This window comes from Bactrocera dorsalis, chromosome 1 (assembly GCF_023373825.1).
Source record: "Bactrocera dorsalis isolate Fly_Bdor chromosome 1, ASM2337382v1, whole genome shotgun sequence".
NCBI lineage: Eukaryota > Metazoa > Arthropoda > Insecta > Diptera > Tephritidae > Bactrocera > Bactrocera dorsalis.
Genome location: NC_064303.1, coordinates 80,570,258 through 80,595,287, shown reverse-complemented (window position 1 = coordinate 80,595,287; position 25,030 = coordinate 80,570,258). Strand labels below are relative to the sequence as shown.

Sequence of the window (25,030 nt, the reverse complement as noted above, 5' to 3'; positions counted from 1 at the left end):
TTGTTGAAAATCGTTTTCGTCGCAAAGTGCAGCATTTCTTCTATGAATTACTAATTCAGCATAAGCAACAAACCAAAGTGGTACAGTTGAGTATTGAAAAACCTGTAAACACACCGCAAAACGGAAGTGCAAAACGAGCACTTCAAGGCTTGAACTTTAAAGTTTTCACACTGCCAAAAATATATTAATTTCTTGCTACAATTGCAGTCAATAAGGCCAGCAGTTTTTTTTTTTGGAACAAGGACGCTTGGGTGAATTCAGTGTGTTAGTCGTCTTATATATTTTCTTAGTATTTAAAATAGCGTTTATACTTCAATATTTTATATTACCTTACCAATTCGTCTGAGAAACCTAAATTTATATAAAAAAAAATTCTCAAACATTTTAGCACATTGCTTTAGCACATCTAAGAACCACCTAAGGTGAGTTATTTGTCAAAGTGAAAATGTGGTTCTAGAAAAATGTCAAAAATGTTCTTAAAAACATATGTATATCAATGGCTATTATAGTGGTTGTTCCTACACTGAAATTTTTCTATAAGATTTTAACCCCACCAACAAAATACCAAAATTAAAAAAAAAACTTTTAATAATGCAATTCTACTGAGTTTTTACGATAAATGACAATGACTTTATGGGGATAGCAAAACACAAAATTGTTTTCTGGAAGATTGTAATATTTTACCATTCTCTCCATATCCTTAGAAGTTGAACAACGCTATGAGCCATTAAATTCGGGTAAGCTTTTAAAGTGGACAGACCATCTTATGGTATTACATTTTCATATCTGCCATATTTATATGTATTATTAAACATGAAAAAATGAACTTCGGCTGCATCGCGCTATGAAACTTTTCATATATGTATAAAGGAGTTTCCATACAAGAACTTGATCTGCCAGTTTATATGACAGCTAGTATATGCCATAGTAATCGTTTGTATGCCAGCTATATCTATGTATATCTAATCGGATCTGAGCGATTTCTTCGAAGATTGCAGTGCGGCTTTGGGCAACAATTCGCATAGATATCTCGTCAAATAAAAAAGTTTTCCATACAAAAACATGTTTCCAATAGTTCAGTTTGTATGGCAGCTATATTCAATAGTGGTCCGCTCTAAATAATTTCTACGGAGATTATACCGTTGTTTTGGATAATAAAAATTTTTTATACAAAAGCTTGATTCTGATCGTTCTGTTTGTATCGCAGCTATGTATATGGTCCGAAATCGGTGATTCCGACAAATGAGCAGCTTCCTTGTTCAAGATATAAAAATATTATCTTGGGTAATTTTCATGCTAGGGGAAGGGTTTTATCTCTAACTCATAAAATTTTCTGAATCATCAAATTAGTTGAAATTCTATTCGATGAAACAAATGTTTTGATACGACATCTTCAAAAAAGATCACGGATTCGTCCATATCATCCAAATTCTAAGAAAATATTAGGGCATAATGCGAAAACAAGAAAATGGTCCAAATCCGCCGAAATGGAAAAATAATTGGAATACAACCGATATTTTAAGATATTCTGCCAAGATCTAAAATATATAAGTATATACATACATATGTACATATGCATATTGATCAAACCCGAAAATAATTAAGCGTACATACATATGTATGCACATACATGGTCAAAATAATAAGTACGTACGCCCGTGTAACATTCAATGACTAATAAAATCTTTTTTATTCGTGTTTAAAAAGAAATAATATCGTATTTCATTTAATATATGACTTAAATAACAAAAATAAATATATTTGTAATAAAAGTTTAAATAGATTTTTAAATTTCTAACAAATAATAAAAATACTAAAAAAATGGCTGGACAAATTAGTAAGGTATCTGTGAATGAAAAAGCTTATTAGTTTGAGTCATCTGTCTTTGGTCCTACACCATACCACGAAAAGCAGCCCCACACCATTATGTTGGCGCCACCGTGTTTACCGGTAATTTTTGTAGACTGTGAATGAAATTCTTTGCCTTTCGCACGACGAACATTCCGTCAGGCATCATTTCCGAACAAATTAATTTTTGTTTCGTCGCTCCACAAGATATTGTGCCCACTTTTTCTCATCGCTTGGGCCGGACCAAATTACATGATTTTTCGCGAATTGTAATCTTATCTCAACATTTTTTGCAATTATGGTATACTTCTAGCTATCCTGCCATGTAAATTAGCTCGAGATAGTATTCGTCGGCCATTTGGGAAGATATTATACTACAAACATCGGCTGATATTATCCTTGAAGATAACAATGGGTCTTTTTTACCAAGAGTGACGATACGGTTGTCCGTTGTTGTTGATGTCTTTTTTGGTCGACCGAGTCGAGTTTCAACATTCTTTTTTATCCTTAGGGCATTCTGCACGAAATACAATGGACAGCCTAAAGTTTTAGCGATATTCTTAAGACTTTGGCCCTCTTTTCTGAGATTTAAGACGATTTCCTTTTCCTCTGCACTGCAATGCATTTTTCTACCCATTTATAAAATTTTTTAGTTTTTAATGCGTTTTAAACATGGAGCTATACAACCGAAAGAGCAAACATTTACAATAAACCGCCCGATTTGCTGAAAATCTTCAAATAATTACCAATGTACTTATTATTTTGACCACTTAGAAACACGAACATCAACAATTAATTGTCACGCCCACTACAAATGGGGGAATCAACGTTTTTTTCATTTTAAAAGGTACTACAATATCGAATTTAATAAAATTAACCCGTAGTTGCATTCGTGTACTTCACCAAACATTCAATATTCAATCATGAGTGCAGCCTAAAGGAATGTACCTATTATTTTGACCATATCTGTATATATTTTGGATACCATATACCATTGTACATATCCATGAGTATATGTATGTATGTATGTACATACTATATATGTATAAATATAGAAATCACCACATAAAATTATCATAGCACCATAAAGACCTTGTTAATTCTAACGTGCGGCATGAAATAGTGCATGGTAAATATGCAGTCATTATGACATTGGCCATTAGCACACATTTCTAATGCGTAACTGGTACCCTATTTGTATGTATACATTGCATACATGTACGGAACAAAAACGAAAAATTTACGAAGTAGGGTGTGTGTTTTTAAGTCAGTGCGAAAAATTGCCACTGAGGCGGGCGGCCATTCTTTTCTTACAACACAATCCAATATGCACATTTCTGTTCTGCCTTTTCATCTTGCACATTTCCTTGGCCCCCCTCCCTACTTCTCGTTCTCGTCGTCTACGCTTCAGCAATAGTTGGTTCCTCTCGCTTTTGTTTCGCCGTTAATGACTTTGCCGGCGTTGAGAAACTATTTTCTTTACACTACAATGAGTAGTCCAAGTGAATCTTTTGTGTAATGCAAGGCATGCTTATAAAAAAAGTATCTCAGATGTGAAGATTACTTCTCGCACACTTGCATGAGTTGGTTAATGCGTTATCTTAAGCGCAAAATAGCATGCAAACACGTGCGCTCGCACTGGCGTTTGGATAAATACTATACATACATATGTATGTATGTATATTAGTACATATAGCTACTTTTGTTTATTTATGTGCATTTAAGTGAACTGTGTCAAGATCAACTCATACGGGGGAAATATTTACATTGAAGTTATCCAATCACACATCTTTCTATGAGATGCCTAACTATATACATACATACCTGTATATGCTTATGTTCGATTTAATTTGTGCGTTTTTATAAGATTAATTTCCTTAATATGCAAATTTTACATTTAGAAATATTATTTTATTAAATTTTTCTGAAACCCCCCGTTGCACTTAAAGGCGAATATGTACTACCTTAGTTTTCTACCCGAAATGACTTTTTTATCACTAATCTCTTAGTTATCATCGAAAGAGATCCACATAATCTCATTTAGTTATGCCATCATTGTCACCTTACCCTATTATAAAAAAATTGCAGCAAAAGTGTAAATAATTTTGGGAATAATCATATAAACTTATATGAAGTTTATCGGCAACCGAGTACAATATTGGCTATTCCGAATGACAACTTCCCTCTATTGATAACTTCAGTGCGCAACACACCAAAATTATGTAATAAATAGGCTTTGAATGAGGTGTATGAATTAGTTATGTACAGTTGTAGGGCATGGAATCTATCAGATCACGACTAGTTTTCAGCGGCATTTGCTGCCATGCCTCGTGGACTGTGCTTCATAATTTTCTTGTATTTGATGCTCTACGGTCAGCCCCCGGGCACCCTTTTTAATATCTGCCCATAAATTTTCTATGGGGTTAAAGTCAGGCGACTGAGCAGGCCACGATATAACCTCAACTTTATTGACACGAAACTATTCCTTTGCAGATTTAATTGTATGTTTCGAGACGTTATCTTGCTGAAACAACCACTTTAATGGCATATTCCATTCCGCATATGGCAGAATAACTTTTTCAATATACCCACATACACATACTGATCCATGGATTTTTTCATCAGATGGATTGGTCGTACGCCGTTGTACGAGAAACTTCCCCAAAAAATCCATCATTGGTGGATATATCCAAACAAAGAATTAGGGAAAGCACACACGTTTAACTTAGAACTACTTCACCAGCTTAAAAACGCTAAAGGCTCTTTCTGCTTTTACAATAATATTTTAGGCCATCGTTTCGAAACCTTAAATAGACCAATGCAGTATGTGACTGCAGTCTGCTCATTCTTGCATATGACTTGACATACGAGTTCAAAAAACAACAAACAACAGCGTGGATTGCTTGTTTTGTGGGTTATTGTCCTAAAGAATCGAAAATATTGCACAAAAATTCATACAAATATACATACATAAGTATGTAATAGTATCGATATGTGTATTCTCTAATTGCCTGCTACTTAAAGCTACTGGCTCAGTCTTTATTGTTGACAAGTAAACGACCGCAACGTACCTCTGCAGAACTTAAATATGTGCCTAAAACATACAGACTTAAGTACGTATGCATATAGCATATGCCTGTATATCCAACGACGGTGGGTAATTATTTCCAGTCGACCAGACAACCAGACTAACAACGACCTTTCCAGCTGATTGCCGTTCTGTCGGCCCGTATGCAGTTGCCGCCGTTGTCTGTTGGGAATAATGTCTATCGCACTTCTTACTTGTACCTACTAACATAATACTATATATGTACATATGTATAATACCTACATATTCTTACGATTAGTATCCCAACATTTGTGCCAGCTGGGTTTTGTGTGCAACAGGCGTTAAATTTTCAAATAAAAATACATTTTTGTAGGCGGTTGTAAAGTATTTTTTGTTTATACATATGTGTGTCTTTGTCGTCTGCACCGTTACTGGAACGGCATGCTGAGTGGCTATCCATATGGTGTAGCGACTTCCTGCAGTTAACAACTCATGCACAAATTATACACGCACACATAAATATACATATATACATATACATATGTGTGCTATGCCCATTAGCCATAAAACTATGTTGGTTTATGAAGTCGAAGCACAGTGAATTGAAACATTCTTATCTACCAAATTACTTGCAGCAAAACGTTATTTTGAAGTCGAATTTACTTTTAAACGTTGCCATGACTCATTTAACTGCGGAAATATACTTAGCTATACAGCTTTTAAATGCCTGTCCTCTTGTGTCTGAATTATTCCGGATAAGGTGAATAAAATAAATGAAAAGTCATTTCACTACTCTTTGTGTATATGTATGTACATATGTACAGGCTACTTGATGTGCAATACGTATTTAAAACAGTGTAATGGACTTTCCTGTAGTATCGCAGATTTTTACCCTGAATAATTTTTATTAAGTCAAGACATTTTATTCAGATATTCATTGGAAGCAATACATATACATAAGTATGTATGTGTTTTTATGCCTTGAACAAAGTATTATAAGCTTGCCATGAAGGAAATATCGAAGAGCCTATTTGACATAGATAATTGTCCAAGTCAACGCTACATGGCTAACCAATTCAATCGGAAAAAAGATATTTTAACATACTAAGAAAATCCTCATTTAAAATCCTTTCCCATGTACTATTTCCAAAATGATGTATGACGTCTAATTAATTATTTACAAATATTGATGTAATAGCAACCACTTTTCATCACATTCTTAAAATCTTACAAGATTCTTATAATAAAATTCAATAACCAGAAACGGCTCAAGATAAGTATCTGGAAGCTCCATCTGTCGAATTATGTGACGACGCACATACCAAATGCGAAGAAATGCCATGACTGGATGACGTGTATCGCCGGGCGTAATCTTAATGAAACACAATTCATTTCAATGGTCCGAAGTTGCTCGTTTCTACTAAAATAAGACTTGTAGGGTAGCATTTAATGAATCCCCTGCCAATCCCACCAAACACTTAGCGCCGTTTGCGCTTGATGTTGTCGTAAGTTACTTATTTTTCGTTACTAGTAACCATCTGCTTCAGAATCGGATTGGATTTTTGCATAACATGAGGTTCTTTTGCCTTAACACATGACAGCCATCCGTCGAACTTCTTTCGGCATCCAGTCTTATTGAAATGTTTCCAAACGAATTTTTGTGCAATAGTTAGCTCCTAAGTAATCTGCTGTCATGTAAGATTGAGCCTGACGATATCCATTATTTTCTCGATATTTTCGACAATTGGATGAAGAGGGTGGTGCATCCTTGTCGGAACTTTTTTTTTTAATAATATTAATAAATTCATCAATTAAAAATCCATATAATGGATTATGTATTTTAAAAACGAGTTATTCTTTTTTTAAATGGATTATTTCTTACAAAACAAATTCGACCGCATCGAAAAACTTTAATATCAGATATTGCAATGATATTTCCTTCATAAATCGATACAAATTTATTAATGCTCGTATTTCAAATATACTTTAGAATTAAGTTTAAACTCTTATCTATCAACTCCTTTCAAATCAAATTTCTTGGAATTTCCTTTTGGCTTCTGTTTTAAATTAACTAATATTGAAAATTTTCCGTACTTCAAGATAATTTTCTTCTAAATTAATCCATATTACGTCAACTTAACCTAGTTATTAACATGCCTTTTCTCTTTGTCGTTCACAGTCGCGGTCTCACCCCACCACATCGAGTGAAATCAATTTCTATGGCTACATTCACACAAGACGATGTCGATTTTCTAAAAAGTCATGGAAATGATGAGTGCGCTAAAACTTGGCTGGGCCTTTGGGATCCTAAGCGAGCCGTGCATCAAGATCAGCGGGAATTGATGATTGACAAATATGAGCGAAAACGTTACTATTTGGAGCCAGCTAGTCCACTTAAGTCTTTGACGAATGCCGTTTCACTTAAAAGCGGTTCGGTGACAGCACCGGCGGCAGGGGCAGGAGTGGAAGTGGCGACAACATCTGGAGTAAGGGCGACAGTAGCAACAGGTAACTCCTCAGCAGCAACAACATCAAACGGCAGCAGCACTTATAAGAGCAACGGTGATGGCCAAATAGATTTTGTACACGTGAGCAATGGATTTGGTCATATTGGGCACAATACTAAAAACCAATACAAAAATGGAGAGCGAAGCTTCCATCTGACGCCGCCCAGTACACAGCGTACCACCATGAATGGTTTGCATAAATCCGTCACTACGACAACGGTGTCCGCACCAAATAGCTCGGGCAAGTCAACGTCCGCCATAAGTCGTCCTCAACAACATCAACAAAACGGCTATAGCCATTTGCAAGATGCGTTTATGCCGAAAAACAATAATATTAATAACAATGGCGGCAACAAAAATAATGAGCTCAATGTCTTGCATATGACATCCAGCCGAATGTCGGACAGTAGCAGTTCGACAAGTGTGAACGGTTTCGGGGCGGACGCAGACTTTGTTGCCGATTTTGGTTCGGCGAATATTTTCGATGCCACAACGACATCGGCCCGTAATAAAATAAGTTCGCCTCCAATATTAAATGGAGGTGGCAATGCGATATCGAGTAACGGTTATGCTAGAATACAACCTTTGAAGAAGCAGCAACAACAATACCAACTATTAAATGGTCATGGTCAGACGAATGGCAATAGCTCTCACGGCGATACAATCGACAATGGCACAACCGAGAATTTTGCCGACTTCGAACATGCGCCCATTTTCAATGCGGCTGGTAAGTACATATACTTATGTATGTATATATATTGCTTTAAAGTATAATATACTCCACCATATTTGATTTTAACATATGCGTGTGTTTGTTTGTATATAAATTTTCAATGCAGCCGTTACTCGTATTTGAAATCTGGTAAAGCTTCGAATTCTTGTCACTGCATTCGCCTGCATCTATTTTTTGGGGTAGCTTTAACATTAATAGTTCAGCTTATCAAATTAATTGACCTGTTAAATATAAATTAATTAGGAGCTATTCAAAATACCTGAAATATACTTTGAATATAACTTTCAAATCATATACCTAACTTATATTTAATAACCCTATAGGTTCAAACTAATATCTCTTAGCCTTTATCATAACTTTTGTTGGAGCCTATAATTTTATTTTAGGAGTTTAACACTTATGTTTAATATTTATTAATTTTATATTTATATTTCTTTCAAAGGATTATGAAATAATGTGAAATTAGTTTCCTTTTGGTTGGTTCTCCAAAAATTGTCAGTACTCAATTATTATATAAGTACATACATATGTATATGACATATGTTAGTTTATTGTTGTTTCATACATATGTATGTGTTTCGCTACAATCCGTATATCTAGTGTAGAGTATGAACATAACTAATGGAGGTATGGAATTCACACTTTTTGAAATTTGAAGGAGTTCGGTAGAATTCTAAAATAATATTTAGCGCTGAACTTTTTGGAGTTCACTCCGATTAAAACAAAAAAGTTTCCTTAATTCCGAAAAACGAGTTTTTCCGAAAAACAAATTTGCATTTTGTCAATTTGGTTTGCTATTACTAACGATTCATTATACTTATTTAAAGTGTCCGCAGTTTCTTTTCTAAACATACAAAATATATGTAAATTGGAAGCTTAGTTCTTTTTCCCAGAAACACACAAATTATCCAATTTCACCTCGGAATCCTGACATTGTATTTTGCCTTTCTTTGATACATCTTATAATTGTTTTTCATACAGCCAATTATAGTTTTATAAGAAAAACTGTGATAAAACGTTGCGTCGGTGGCCAGCAAAAAGACACCAAAGACAGTAAACAAAATTCTGTGCCAAGTGCGAAAAGTTCGGAAGTTCCCACCGATATTGGATCTACACCACAGTCTGGTTCAGCAACTGAGTATGAGTTAGATAAAAATTTGTATGCCGACATCAGACAAGCCACAACACATTCTGATGCATCGGAGAGTGGCACCAATGGCAATCTTAAATCGAACACAGCAGTTCAGCAAAATGTCAGTGCTACTCCCATTAAACCGGCTAAAACCGTGAATAGTGTCGAAAAGCCACCAACACAAGCGCTTGGTTCAACAATGCAAAATGCTGTCAGTGAACTGACATCTCAACTGATAAACTCACAGTCCTGTCCACCGGACCAATGTCCAGTACAACAAGCCGATTATTGTGGTTGTTGTGCACCGATCAATTGTGTGCCGCCATCACCTAATATGTGTAATCAACAAGCTCTCAGTCAACAGCCGAATCAGGATCAGGGCGATTTCTGCGCTAACAATATGCCGCAAATGGATTGGTGTCAGTTTGCAAATAACCCACCCTTTTGGCCCTCAAATAACCCAAATATGCCAGGCAGTACAGCTACAACACCAGATGTTGCGGCCGCGCCAAAATCCCTCAATGCTGAGCCACAACAATGCCCACCCATATTTTGCCCCCAACCACAGTTTTATGGCCCGACAGGCTTCGCCACATCCTGCTCTCCAGATATGTGTACGTCGCCCATGAATCGGCAACCACCCCAAGTGGACGCAACTATCGCCGGTCTCAGTTATGCCGCATTACCGCAACAAACCATTATCAATACAGCTCAGAATCGACCACAAAGTGGATGTGAGACCAATGCTGAAGCATGTCTGGAACCAACACCATCGTACAGTACGTTATATAATCGATCTTACTGTCAGCCACATGTGTCTGCATATTCAAATCCATTTATACAACAAACACAAATGCAACCGGCTCCAATGCCAGTTCCACCTGAATGTTTCAATCCGTTTCATCCAAATTGCATTTCAGGAAGTTGTACGAAGGGTTGTATGCCAAGTAATTCAATACCAGTGGGGGATCCAATAATAGATCCATCCTGCAATTTGCACTCACCTTATAGTAATTGCTTCTGTAGCAATTGGTGTAAGTTCTGTATTTCATTTGAGTTGGTTTTATTGCGTTCGTTCGTTTGTTTCATTATTTTCATTATTTTAGCTTTGCTTTAATTATGCTGCCTTTTTTCGATTCGTTTTGATATTGCTTGTTGATGTTGCATATTAAATTTATTTTGCTTTTGTTGTATCTTTCATGCATACGTACCGCCTAAACTTCGATTTGACTATACTAAATATCTATTCGTTGGTATTAAAAAGTATCAAAATCTGGTTTGCAACTTACTTATACAAGTATTTTTTAAGCAAAGCAAGCTGTTCTGCACTTTTAAGTATATTAATTACAATTCTACCGGGATGTCTCCTTTATGGTCCTAGATTTGCATCATAACATTTTGAATGAGAGCAATCTGTTATTTCGTTATTTGGACAGTTATTTCTCATGTTCTCCTTGGTGAAGGTAACGGCATTCATGGAAATATGGTCAAAAATATGTCATGATAGATATGGTAAAGTTTTGTATGTATGTATATGGAAATAATCAGGATGACGAGAAGAATGGAAGTCCGAGCAATTGTCTGTCCGTGCGTTTTTGTCACTTGAGTAAAAATTTAGATATTGTAACGAAACCTGGTACACGTATTCTTTGGCAAAAAATGAGTACCAACTCGTAGACACAACACAGAACATACGAAAACATATAAAGTGCCATAATAAATCACTACATTAAGATATAAACCTGTAACAAGGGGGACATGTGGGTCCTATAAGGTTTAATTTCCATATCTTCCGAACCTTTGAAGCCAAATTCGCTTATAACAAATCCTTCAATTAGCCGTACCACAGTATAAAAATCGATGAAATCGGATAATAACGAATATAACGTTTCTGAATAATAAAAATAAATGTGCCAGAAATATAAATTTTTACAACTGAGACCAGAAGAGGGGACTTTGTAGGAAGCGATGTCAAAAATTGCCGATGGACGTTGCACCGCCCACATTTAGGTGAAAATCCTTATCTGAGGAACTGCACGTCCTATATCAACCAAAATCAATACACTGTCATTCTTATGTAACAGTACGGAAATAAGGGAAATCGAACTACAACCACGCCTACTTCTCATGTAACACAATTTAAAATTACAACTGATTCTTTCACTTTCCAATAAACGTTTCACGTTGCCTTTAATATGTACTATCTTTTGAATACAAATTATCTATATCGGACCCAAACTTTTCAAGCCCCCAAGTTCCGAATATATGGACCACAGTTCCTATTTCGAACTTTTTATCGAATATATATAATAAATAATCTTTGAGATTTACAAGTATAATAGAAACCGAGAGAATCCTTATATTGTATAATAAGGCCGTGTGCCAAAAATGAATTGACTCAGATCAGTAGTAAAACTAAGTGAGTACAAGATCTTCAATAAATAAAGATCACATAAATAATAAAGATCACCTAAATAAACAAGATACCAAATTCTTCCTTATTTGTTGTCTATTCAGCTTGACAATACATTATGTACTTAAGCTTCTTATGACATATCAATTTTTGAAGAAGAGCAGGCACAGTAGGCAAATTTTTTCTCTGTATATCACATAAGGTCTATTAAAAAATTATCCATTATTTGTCCAATAGATGTGAAATATTGGAAACCATCGATTCCAACGGTAATGTAAATACTGTTTCGATTTCCAAGAAGGCTAAAATTTCAACTGCGAATCGCTGCTGAACCATTACAATATCGATCCATTTCTGAATCGGAGGGTTTCTTTTGATAAAAAGTGACTCACTAACGACAACATCAACTCTTAATTCGGATATATACCTTCAACAATTGGACCACCTGAAAAAAAACAATCGACCAGAGAGGAATTGTGTTATCTCAGGACAATAACATTGATACGTCCCCGGCAAGCCCTGAGGGCTTAGTTGGGAGGTTCGTATACTTCCACCTTATAGTAGAGGCCTGTCACGACGTGAATACTGCCTGTTCCTATTTAAAGCTAAGAAAATTGCTAGTATCTATGTACGTTGAATGAATTCGCCTCGAAATTGAATTTTCCATTTTTCGTCATTAAGGACGAAAGTTTCTATGAGTGTGGCATTTTGAAAATACCTTAAAAATGAAAAGTATAGAGCAAAACCTAAATGGAATCATCCTAACCTTGCTGAACAAAACTTCAATTTAATGTTGAAATAATGGATTTCTTTTTACTAGACCTACAATTACTATGGGCGTTTGTGTCTTGTAACTGCCGAGAGAATTTATTATAAAGGAATTATTATACAATAAAATGACGATATGCAACACTATCACAGAGAATGGCACCTAGTTGTTTGAGTTCATTTGCCAATATTTATTTTTATGCTCTCGCAACAAAGTTGCTAAGGAGAGTATTATAGTTTTGTTCACATAACGGTTGTTTGTAAGTCCTAAAACTAAAAGAGTCAGATATAGGGTTATATATACCAAAGTGATCAGGGTGACGAGTAGAGTTGAAATCCGGATGTCTGTCTGTCCGTCCGTCCGTCCGTGCAAGCTGTAACTTGAGTAAAAATTGAGATATCATGATGAAACTTGGTACACGTATTTCTTGGCTCCATAAGAAGGTTAAGTTCGAAGATGGGCAAAATCGGCCCACTGCCACGCCCACAAAATGGCGAAAACCGAAAACCTATAAAGTGTCATAACTAAGCCATAAATAAAGATATTAAAGTGAAATTTGGGCGTAATTTTTTTGGAAAAGTGGGCATGGCCCCGCCCCCTACTAAGTTTTTTGTACATATCTCGGAAACTACTATAGCTATGTGAACCAAACTTTATATTGTCGTTTCCTTCAGGCATTTCCATATATAGTTCAAAAATGGAAGAAATCGGATAATAAACACGCCCACCTCCCATACAAAGGTTATGTTGAAAATCACTAAAAGTGCGTTAACCGACTAACAAAAAACGTCAGAAACACTAAATTTTACGGAAGAAATGGCAGAAGGAAGCTGCACCCAGGCTTTTTTTAAAAATTGAAAATGGGCGTTGCGTCGCCCACTTATGGACCAAAAACCATATCTCAGGAACTACTAATCTAATTAATTTTACAGCAAAATAAAAAAAATATGTAAATGACGGATGATGAAATCTCGACTATCACTTTATCATGCGAGAGTATAAAATGTTCGGTGACACCCGAACTTAGCACTTCCTTACTTGTTGTTAATTACAATTATCTTACCATCGAAAATATTTTTGTAGTAAAACTTCGGCCAAAAAGTATTTTTAGTGAATATTGATTTGTTTATAACTAATTTTATTTTGTATCAAAGTGTTTAAATTGGTGCGTTGTACGTAGTTTGTCGTCAATTTATCATCTATCGAACTAATATTTTCCTTTATAGGCTACCTACCTCAATTACCTGGTGCAAATTTATATTGGTCCGACTACTGCAATTATTGCTGAAAACGCCAATTGCCATACTAATCCCTGATTTGTATAAAAACATTTACTTATAACTTTATTTAAGTATACGAGTATTTGTCAATATTTATTCGCACGTCCAAATTTCTTAAGACTAACATATTGTTGCTAAAGTTTGTATATTCTGTCTACATTGCTGAAACTCTTAATTTATTCATAGGTCTACCGATACCCAATAACAATAACAACTTTCGAACGATGAACAATCAGCATAATAATAGCCACAACAACAATAACAATAATACACTAAGCTCAACACCCAGCGAGGATAGATATGCGGCACTCAAAGATCTGGACGAGCAATTGCGAGAAAGCAAAGCAGCGGCCACAGTTGTGAATGCCTACAGTGTGGACGCATTTGGAAACAGTAAGTAAACCTTATATTCTTCCAACATGTTGCTAAAGAGTATAATAACGGTGGTGCGTGACACCTAAATCTAAGCGAGATACATATAGGTTTATATATAAAAATGATACGAAAGACGAGAAAAGTTGAAATCCGGGCGACTGATGGTCTGTCCGTTCGTCCGTGCAAGCTGTAACATGAGTAAAAATGGAGATATATCATTTAAACTTGGTACACATGTTCCTTGGCAATAAATTAAGGCGGAGTTTGTAGATGGGCCTAATCGGACCACATCCACATCCACTAAACTATTTCAAAGGGTTAAATGCCCAACTCATCTGTCACTTCAAATGAGAGAGTTATTGCTAAACGTCAAAACCTCTGGGACTCTGTCAACTGTTTGGACGTTTCAAGATTCATTCAAGATTACCAAAAAAATGTAAAACAACGAAAATGAAAAAATACATGAAATTTAAATGTATTTGATGATATTTTTTGTAATGTAATGCTTCATAGTATTAATTTTCAATTGAAAAAAAATGTTTATTCAGAGCTAACATTTTATATTTTTGCAACATAAATCCAATTGATTTATATTTTTAATACGTATCCAAATTTTTTTTAGATGGCATTAGTAATGGCGTTAATCCCTTCAAGCAACAGCAGGCAAATCCGTTCCAGGCTGTCACTCACGGTACATCGCCAACAGCAACACAAAACTATTTTGGTCAAATGACAGTGATATCGAACGGCAATGGCATACCGCCACATGCACCAAGCGCCGCAGCACAGTTCTACTATAATACTAACGGCTTTGGTAGTGCAGCAACTTCAGCCGGCACAGCGACTGCTATGTTTCCGCACACTGTAATAGCGGCTGGGCCAAGCGGTTGTGGATTCGGTCTAGGAGCACTACAGCCAACGGCGATTGCAGCCACTGGCGCCGGCGGCGGTGCAGCGTTCAACAACCCATTTACAGTATGTAACTAATTTTACCACCAACAATTTAAGTACCTTAATTAATTGATTATTTGCTTTACTATTTACAGGCAAGCGGCGCAATGAGCACCAATAATCCCTTCTTATGAGATATTTGCGGTAATCGCTATGAGTCGGAGCCGAAGCGTAATTACTAGGCGCATCCTTACTCAATTTATATATAAATACCTATATATTTAAATGGAATTATGGAATTATGTTGGCTTAGCGTGTGGTCCTGCAAACGCAAATCACATACTTGATTTCCAGGAAGAATATTAGTTTAATGCTGAGATCAAAGTTGATAATGTTCTTTAAACCAAATTAATATGTCCAAATATATTTAAATTGAGACCGTGCGTAAGAAATTTATATATGTATATATATAACAGATGTATATATACATATATATACGAAAAGAAATTAATAACGATACCTTTTATGACAACCAACCAAAAAGATCTAGAAATGATTTGCCTGAATTGCTCTCGATTTAACTTGCTCAGCAGGAGTTTAAGAAACTCCAACAATAAATTTTAAATAGAGGAAATAATAAAAATATTAAAACATATATAAATACTACGTAAAATAGTCCATTTGATGCGAAATAAAATATTTAGTAGGCGAAAAGCTCTTTTACATTTACATCTAATAATATGTATGCATAATCTGATACTTAATGTGCATAACTTCGTCTACATATATAATTAGAAAACCGAATCAAACACTTATACATACCTAATAAAGAGTTGAAAGTTTTGGTATTTGAGCCCCTTTAGTTTTGTCCTACACGATAAAAATGTTTTGCTGGCCAATGAAATGAACAAATTCATAGAGTGTTACATCGTTACAACAAAAATGCTCTAGTAACTGTATAGAACAAAATGAAACGGAAATGCTTTAAGATCAAACTAACTAAAAACTAAATATATTTAGGTTTAACGGCGACCGAGTAAAATGTAAATTTCAACTATAAAAAGTAAAATGTAAATCAAAAATGTTAAATAGTAAATAGAAACGTTGCATAAATAAATTAAATATTTTGTCTATTATGAAAAAAAAATAATAACTAGATAGCCACAACATGTAGACGGTTTTGCAGAAATCTCATATGAAGAAAGGCGGTTTCATAAATGTAAAATAAAAGAGTTTAAACTTACATACAATACATACGACTATATATTATCGCTTTACGAAACAGTTAATTTAATAAATAAGCTTTAATCAGTTGTGGCATTGTACAGTTACCAAATGTTAATAATTTTTTTAAAGGGCTAATAAAATTTATTTGCTGTTGCCTAGTGTAAAATTAGTTTTAAAAATTTGTAAATGCTTCAAACGATCATTAAACTACCATAAAATTTCTTAATTAATATTTATTTTCAAGAAAATTAGATATAAACTATTGTATGTGCGTGTGTATGATTATTTACCATATTAGCTAATACTCGAAACTCCATTTTATCCTTACCTTATTTTGACATCTATGTATATTTTAAAATAATTATAAACAATTTGTTTTCTCTTTTGTAAAATAAATAAATGTATGTTAACACATACGCCCTTTTTATTTTTTTATATATTAGCTTGTTTTTGAACAATTCAATATTATTACGATACTTTAGCCTTTTTATTTGTTAGCATTAAATTCTAATTTTACATTCTTAACGAAATATACACACATACACATTATATTTAACATGTGAAAATGTCAATTGTTTTGGTTTTATTTGAAATTCAAGTAGTTAGCTATCTCGTTGAATGTTATAACAAATAAAATAGTGTAGTTTCTGAAAAATATTAAAAATTTTAACCTGAAAATCTAGCAGGTGTGTTCTGCATTTCGAATCGATACAAGTTTCTACTTCAGACAATATCATTCGATCAGAAAAGTAAAAATGATGCTATATCAAACTCTTTTAGAAACGCAAAAAGTCATTTTAGATATCAAAATTCAATTTAAAAGTGTGGAAATCAAAAAGATCACTTGGATATAAACAAACTTATCAATCGGAGTTCAGTACATGCCTGTATATCTTTCCGTCCAAGAACTTTTTTGTTTTCTTCAAGAAGAAGTAATAAGAAATACAGATTTATTATCTTTTCAATAATCCACTAAAGGATTCTGATAAATATGTATGTATCTTTTTTTTCGAATGATGATTGTTCTGCTAAATTTTTAGTAGCAATAAACCCAATAGATACCCGCTAAAAGCTAAGAGAGCTGTCTTTACACTACAGAAAAATACTCGCTTAAGGGGGTACTCCCATGTGAAGGCATACATTTTACCATTTTTAGGAATTTTTTTTATGCGACAACAAAATTCAATAATTTAAATTTTTTAATATTCTTTTATTTGTATTTTGAAATGTGCCAAACAAGTTTATTTTCGTTTTTTACATTTTTAATATGTAAGTATTTTTTATACTCTAGCAACAAAGTTGCTAAAGAGAGTATTATAGTTTTGTTCACATAACGGTTGTTTGTAAGTCCTAAAACTAAAAGAGTCAGATATAGGGTTATATATACCAAAGTGATCAGGGTGACGAGTATAGTTGAAATCCGCATGTCTGTCTGTCCGTCCGTCCGTGCAGCTGTAACTTGAGTAAAAATTGAGATATCATGATGAAACTCGGTACATGTATTTCTTGGCTCCATAAGAAGGTTAAGTTCGAAGATGGGCAAAATCGGCTTACTGTCACGCCCACAAAATGGCGGAAACCGAAAACCTATAAAGTGTCATAACTAAGCCATAAATAAAGATATTAAAGTGAAATTTCGCACAAAAAATCGCATTAGGGACGTAATTTTTTTGGAAAAGTGGGCGTGGCCCCGCCTGCTAAGTTTTTTGTACATATCTCGAAAACTACTATAGCTAAAAATGCTATTTTAGCTATAACTAAAATGGGCGTGGCGTCGCCCACTTATGGACCAAAAACCATATCTCAGGAACTACTCGACCGATTTCAATGAAATTCGGTATATAATATTTTCTTAACACCCTGATAACATGTACGAAATATGGGTGAAATCGGTTCACAACCACGCCTTCTTCCAATATAACGCTATTTTGAATTCCATCTGATGCCTTCTCTGTATAATATATACATTAGGAACCAATGATGATAGCGGAATAAAACTTTACATAAATACGGTATTTGAGCTGAGGTATCCCTTGTGGAAAAATTGTCGTGATCGGACTATAACTTTTCAAGGTCCCTGATATCGAACACGAAGAACTCAGTGCCTAACCTAACCTAATTTTTCACCGAAAATATCGGTAAATCTCTTAGAATTTAATTCTAATTAATTTTACAGCAAAATAAAAAAATATGTAAATGACGGATAATGAAATCTCGATTATCACTTTATCATGCGAGAGTATAAAATGTTCGGTGACACCCGAACTTAGCTCTTCCTTACTTGTTTTAAATCAAAGTAGTCACCAACAAAAAAAAGCAGTTCACTGGTCATGGTGATAGCGACTGTTCATGTTGTCTGAAATAAAAAAATCGGATGAACTATTATTCAGTAGTTCTGCGGCTATTGACCCTACCAAATATAATCAATTTCATTAAAAAAAATGTCGAACTTACCGAAAATTTTTTTTTCGTTAAAAATCGTTTAAAAAAATATGAAATATTTTCGAAAATAAACAATTCTGGTAGGGACGATAACTATAAATGAGTAGAAGAACATATGTAGACACTGTCATGATCCTAAAAAATCGGTTGAAAACGTTAGGACCATGACAGTTTCAGAAAATGATGCAGCTGCAGACTTGTCATGGCGCCTGGTAGGCAGTCGCTTACGACACGTCGGCGACTATGAGCTGTAACTTATCAAATACTATGAATTTCGGTCTGAAATTTTCACAGCATGTTTTCAATAGGTTTTATTGTCAAAATAATTGATTACATGAGAAAACCCCCTTAAAGGCCATAACTCTGCCAAAAATACGACTCTATAATTTTTTCAGAGCTCAAGCTAGTTTATTCAGTTGAACATCAACCGAGGTAAAGCAATGTAAAAAGATAAATGCTAAATAATTTCTAAAGAAGTATCTTTTAAAAATCCAACAACAACAAAAAGAGAAGTTGGAGCTGTTTGCTACATTTTCTGAGAAATTGCATTTGAGGTTCGTTGTCATTGACGAAAAATTAATCTATGAATGTTAGTGTTACAAGTAATCGATCCTATTCCCGTTGTCGTCGTCGTTCTAATTGTCACTTACAAGTTGTTATCGTTTTATAGTCGTTTCGTTCCTAAATTATATACATAATATTAAATATGTTCAACATTTTCTGGTTCTGCGGTCATATATAAACCAGTTTTAACCAATATTAATATTTTGTTTCACTCATGTTCCATTTTATTCCGTGTTTCATTCATGCCACTGTAAATTTCTGAAAATGTTGTTACGTTAATTTGCATTTCAGGTGACGATATGTACATTATGAAAATAAAATTAAAAATTAATTTTTTAAAATTCAAACTTTATATAAACCTTCCCCTTAAGTCCTTCCATGCCTCAAATATATTTGTACTTGTATATACTAAATACCTTCATAGATATAAAAATGCAATTTTATAATTTTACTATATTCGTTTCAAAATAGGGAATACGAATTTGCTTTCGATAAATGTCGATAACGCCAACGGGAATGCAAAATAGCCATTCTTATTTCGTATTAAAACGACAACGGCGATAGGGTCGAATATAAATTCCATCTTATGTTTAATCATTTTGCTTGTATGGGTATCAGCGATTTTACCATACTTTATAAACATGCGTAAATATCTGCAAATATTTAAATACAGACTTTTTTTGTTCTGTTTGGATGAATTTTCTAAATTTCGTCTTACGAAAAAAGCACTTTTAAACATTGACGTAAACGAAGAAAAGCATTTTCTCTCAAGTTGAAAATTTTCGACTGTTTTTTTATAAACAAAAGGTAATTTTTATAATTTTTTTTTCAATTTTGGACCTACATATTTTTCTTAATTTTTTTAACATACATATGTACATATGTATATTATTCTCTTCAGTTACGACTGTATAAATTTAGAATATACTATTAAAAACTACGACCGCAATAAATTTGTAATCTTCAAATTCCGCGCTTCGAGCATGAGATTGTTTGAACTCCCTCATTGCGGAGGATACTTACATATGTATAAGGTGCGTTCCAAAGTAAACAGGACTTAAAAAAAACAAAACAAATGGTTTTTTCGGTAAAACCAATTTATTTTATTCTGCTTCAATACAGCCTTTTGCACGGTCCAAAAGCATGTCGAAAGAGTGTTTTAGCTCGTTGGCCGGTATGGCCGCCAGTATGCCGGTGCAAGGCTTTTGAATGACCTCTATTAGCGGGATTCTGTAACCAGTCTCTAGTCTCTATTTGAGACATTTTGAGGCAAAATCTCAATTTGAGACTAGTTACTATTCACTAAACAGTCTCTAGCGTTAGTCTCAAAATATTGAGACCTGGTAGTTAGCCGGTGACAAAACTAAAAAGAGCTCTTGTCTGTCATTTTGAATATACTGAATAGAGATCATCATAGATATTAATCGATTGTCGTATTTTTATATTTTGTAAGCAACTCAAACACGAAAAAGTTAAAAATGAATAAATTTTACATAAATTTCGTAAATATTATGAAACAAAGTCAACATATATTTTCATTTTTATTGATAACTATGGTTTTTGACGATGTTATAGATATTTTAATATTTGTTATCGACATATTTATTTCCATTCAAGTGTAAAAACATCTCTGAATGATGAAATGTAATAGATTTTGTGACTGTCACTTACAGAATAGCAAAATCGTCTCAAGTCTCAAAAATTGTCTCTAACTTAAAATCTCAAATTTAGAGACTTGAGACTGTCTCACGTTACAGAATCGCACGGTATGTCTGCATAACGCTTTCCTTTCATGGGCAAATGCATTTTTCCGAAAAGGAAGAACTCGCACGGTGTCATATCAGGTGAATACGGGGTGTGGTTAATGGCTAAAATGTGATGTTTGGTCAAATAATCGTCCTTCGAATGTTGGTTTCTGAGCAATTTTTGGTCGTCAGACAATTTGTGCAGAACAAACCGTGCACACACCTTTCGTAAGCCCAAGTGCTAGGTCAAAATGCGATAAATCGATATTTTGGAGATGTTCAATTCCATTTCCATGAATTTCAATGATGATTTCGGCTGATTTTTGATGAATTCACGCACAGTTTCGATGGAATTTCCGGTGATCACGAATTTTGATTGGCCCACATGTTGATCGTCATTTATGTCCTCACGATCACTTTGAAAACGTTGAAACCACTCGTGCACTCTGCTACGGGATAGGCAATCATCGCCATAAACTTCTTTTATCAATTGAAACGTTTCGGGAAAAGCTTTACCAATTTTATAACAAAATTTAATGTTGGCTCTTTGTTCGAAGCTCATTTTTACACCGATAACACAAACATACTGACACTTAAAACGCAGTAACTTCACTTCCAAACAATGAAATGTCATAAAATTCTCACTGGACAATCGGTAAAGATAGCACCAGTCGACATATAGATGGCGCCACCAGGGGCGCTAGATTCAAAAAGTCCTGTTTACTTTGGAAAACGCTACACTCAATCTTTTACGCCCTATTTTCGAAATTTAAAATTTTATATGGCCCATCCTATATAAGGTTACCCTAAAAGAGTGTGTTACTATCACTTAATGTGCCATGACTTTAATTGGCGGTCGTGATTAACAAATTAAGAACTTATTTCTAATAACGGTCCCTACTTACAAAAGGTTTTTAAAAAAATCGTTTAAAAGTTCGAATGTCACTCAAAATTTGAAGCAACACTCTTTCACTCAGTTCCTAAAGTATGATTTATTTTAAGCGTCTATCTTGGAGAATTATGCAGTGAAAAAGAAAGTTTTAAAGAACTTTGTATTAAAATTTTATTGGAAACAACTCCGGAATAGTTTTCAAACAAATAAGATTCTCATAGAAAACTTAGATATAATCAAGGGTACTAAAATACTGAATAGAAACGAAATTAAAACTAGCTCCACAAAATATATTTTGTAGTGAGCATCAGTTAGCTTGTCAAGGACAAGCAACAACTAATTATCCATCATTTATCAATACGAGTACTGTATTATAATACCAAAAAAATTTCATACAGGAATTTTAAACACAAACACATTGAAAAAACTTTTTCTGTTTAAAGTTTATTTTTGAACTAACTATAATCTTAATTTTACAACAAAGAAAACATTTTTTTTTATATTAATATTTATATTCATAAGTATAAAAACCCACGATGTATATAGTGATCGATAGAATTGACTCCAAATGTAATAAATAAAACAAATTAATTTACAGTCATGTGTTTATCCGGTTTTTTAACATTTAATATACATAAAAATATATTTTTTTTTTACTTATGCAAGGATTATATAACTGCTTTGTGGCCTTAATTAGTTAAGTACACGAACAAAACCAATATTATTCGTACAAAGTTTTCAATGACTATTTGTCTGTAATATATATTTGTTTTCGAATTCGTCTAAAAACTCTGTTGCAATAACTAAAAAGCCAACGTGTAAAATATTTCATTTAAATTTATCATTGTGCTTTATGCATTTAAATTCATATTGTGGAAAAGACATTCATTTATTCAAAACAACAATACGCATTTATACTCTGTCGCAATTGAGGCAGTGTATTTATATACATCATTAATCAAAAGTTTAAATCAGAACGAAACTATATGTATACAAAGAAATAAATATAATTACATAAATTCCTACTCTAGTACGATTTTTCATACTTACTATAAATGCAAATGGTAGCCCTTTTTCTGGTAAACTGCGTTAACTTCGTATATGGTTTTCAAGAGACGCCGATCAGATTCAAAACTAACTGTAAGTAATCAAATACCCTATTACATACGTATCTACAATAGAGCGAGTATAGAGCAACTGTATACTAAATTTTCTATTATGAGAGGATAACGACTACCTGCCGCAGGCAATTATGTCGGCAGTCACCATTTGGTTTGTATTATCGACTGCTATAAAGTAGTTGCCTAACTATTTCTCGACTTTTTATGATTATACTTGAATAACTTTAAAGAAACAAGGAACGAAGGGCTAAGATCGGCTGCAACCGAACTGTTTATACTGTTGCAACTTGCAATAATCAAAGCCAGAAAAATACTTTAAGATGTAAAACAATCATAAGAGTAAAATCAGCCGGATGTTCGAAATCCAGATATTAGGTATAGTATGATATTTGTATAGGGGCAAGGCCAAGTTTCCTCTCAAATGTATCTATTTTAGGCACGAAGGAACACCGATATGAGTAAAACGCCCTCTCTTATTTTCATTAAAATAAAGAAAGTCACCCGGACGTTCGAGAATCTTTATACTCGTATTAAGTAAAAGGGTAGCCTCCAACACATTGGTGCAATTCAACCCATTTCACTTAGTTTCGGTTATCTCCATCATACATTGACTGACATTTTCGAGCAATATTCAACTATAGGTACCGGAGTCTAAACATTCGGTACTTAGGTGATTGAACAGTTTTTGGTCATAAGATGACAAACACTAGAGACATTATTCGTGCAAAGTTTTATTTTGTTGTTTGATTGTTGTAGCTTAAGTGGTTTAAGGGATATGTACATTAAAGAGGGCGGGGCCACAGGTGCCCTTTGCTACTGCTATCCTCTGCACCAAATTACAGCTTGATATCTTAATTTAGTGCTTAGTTATGGCACTTTAAATGTTTTCGATTAATGGTGATTTGTGGGCGTGGCAGTGGTCCAATTTCACGGACGGACGGACAGACAGACAGTCATCTGGATTTTAACTTTTCTAGTCATCCTGATCATTTATATATACATACAGTATGTATATACCTCTATATATATCTCGCTTAGTTTTAGGTGAGGGCTGCTATATATATTTCTGGCCTAATAATGAAAATAGGCATATTTATCAACGAAAATGTTTTTTTTTTTTTTTTTTTTTGGATTTGGCTCGTCTTGGAAGACCCACACGGCCGGTTGCTGTTTTGTTTCGGGCTCATACGCATAGATCCATGATTCGTCACCTGTGACGATCTTATAAACGTCTTTTGAAGCACCGCGATCGAATTTTTTCAGCATTTCTTTACACTAATCCACACGAGCCTTTTTTTGAGCGATTGTCAAATTGTGCGGGATCCAACGAGAACAAACCTTTTTTACGGCCAGGTGTTCATGCAATATCGAATGTATGCTGGTGGGAGAAATGCATAGGCATGCCTCTATCTGAAGGTATGTTACATGACGGTCTTGATTATCAGTTCACGTACGGCATCGATGTTTTCTGGCGCAACGGCTGTTTTTGGACGACCTTCACGGAATTCGTCTTTGAGCAAGCGTCGGCCACGATTGAATTCGTTGTACCAGTTTTTCACAGTGCTATAGGATGGTGCTTCATAGCCATACAAAGATTTTAGTTCATCGATGCACTCTTGTCGTGATAATCCACGTCGAAAGTTGTGAAAAATGATCGCACGAAAATGTTCACGAGTTAATTCCATTTTTTGGCCGAGATGATTTTTTTAATTCCCTGTAAATAAAACAATTCACAATTAAATGACAAAACGTTCTGAGTGATGTTATGCTAAAAAATGTCAAACTTTCCAATGGAAATGTCAGATTGCACCTGACAACACTTAGTGTTGCCTAGTCCAGAAATATATATAGCAGCCTATGTATGTACATCGAACAAGACTATAATATTCTGTAGCAACTGGTTGCTGGAACCAAAACTTAAAAAATTTCACAACAAATGCACAAAATGAATTCAGAACTACTAAACAAAACTAAGTATTTGACATTTTTAATTCTTTGATTTTCGTTTTATGGATAATGAAAAAAAAATAATTAGCCTGGCG

The 25,030-nt window shown here is 34.2% G+C and overlaps 1 protein-coding gene across 5 annotated transcripts in view; it reads left to right on the top strand.

Moving 5' to 3' along the window:
* The window catches only part of LOC105223577 (dual specificity protein kinase splA), an 89,176-nt gene extending 72,536 nt beyond the window's left edge, over positions 1 to 16,640 (top strand). For 2 of the 5 annotated variants that reach the window (XM_011201328.4, XM_049446442.1), the window contains exons 2-6: positions 7,077 to 8,131; positions 9,119 to 10,303; positions 13,918 to 14,124; positions 14,729 to 15,081; positions 15,153 to 16,640. In XM_011201328.4, the coding sequence (XP_011199630.2) occupies positions 7,077 to 8,131; positions 9,119 to 10,303; positions 13,918 to 14,124; positions 14,729 to 15,081; positions 15,153 to 15,191 (2,839 nt within the window). In that variant the 3' untranslated portion in view covers positions 15,192 to 16,640. Of the gene's footprint in view, positions 1 to 7,076; positions 8,132 to 9,118; positions 10,304 to 13,677; positions 13,771 to 13,917; positions 14,125 to 14,728; positions 15,082 to 15,152 lie in introns of those variants that run through there. The other 3 variants (XM_011201329.4, XM_049446443.1, XM_011201331.4) reach the window with 3 other exon arrangements.
* Positions 16,641 to 25,030: the final 8,390 nt, after the last annotated feature.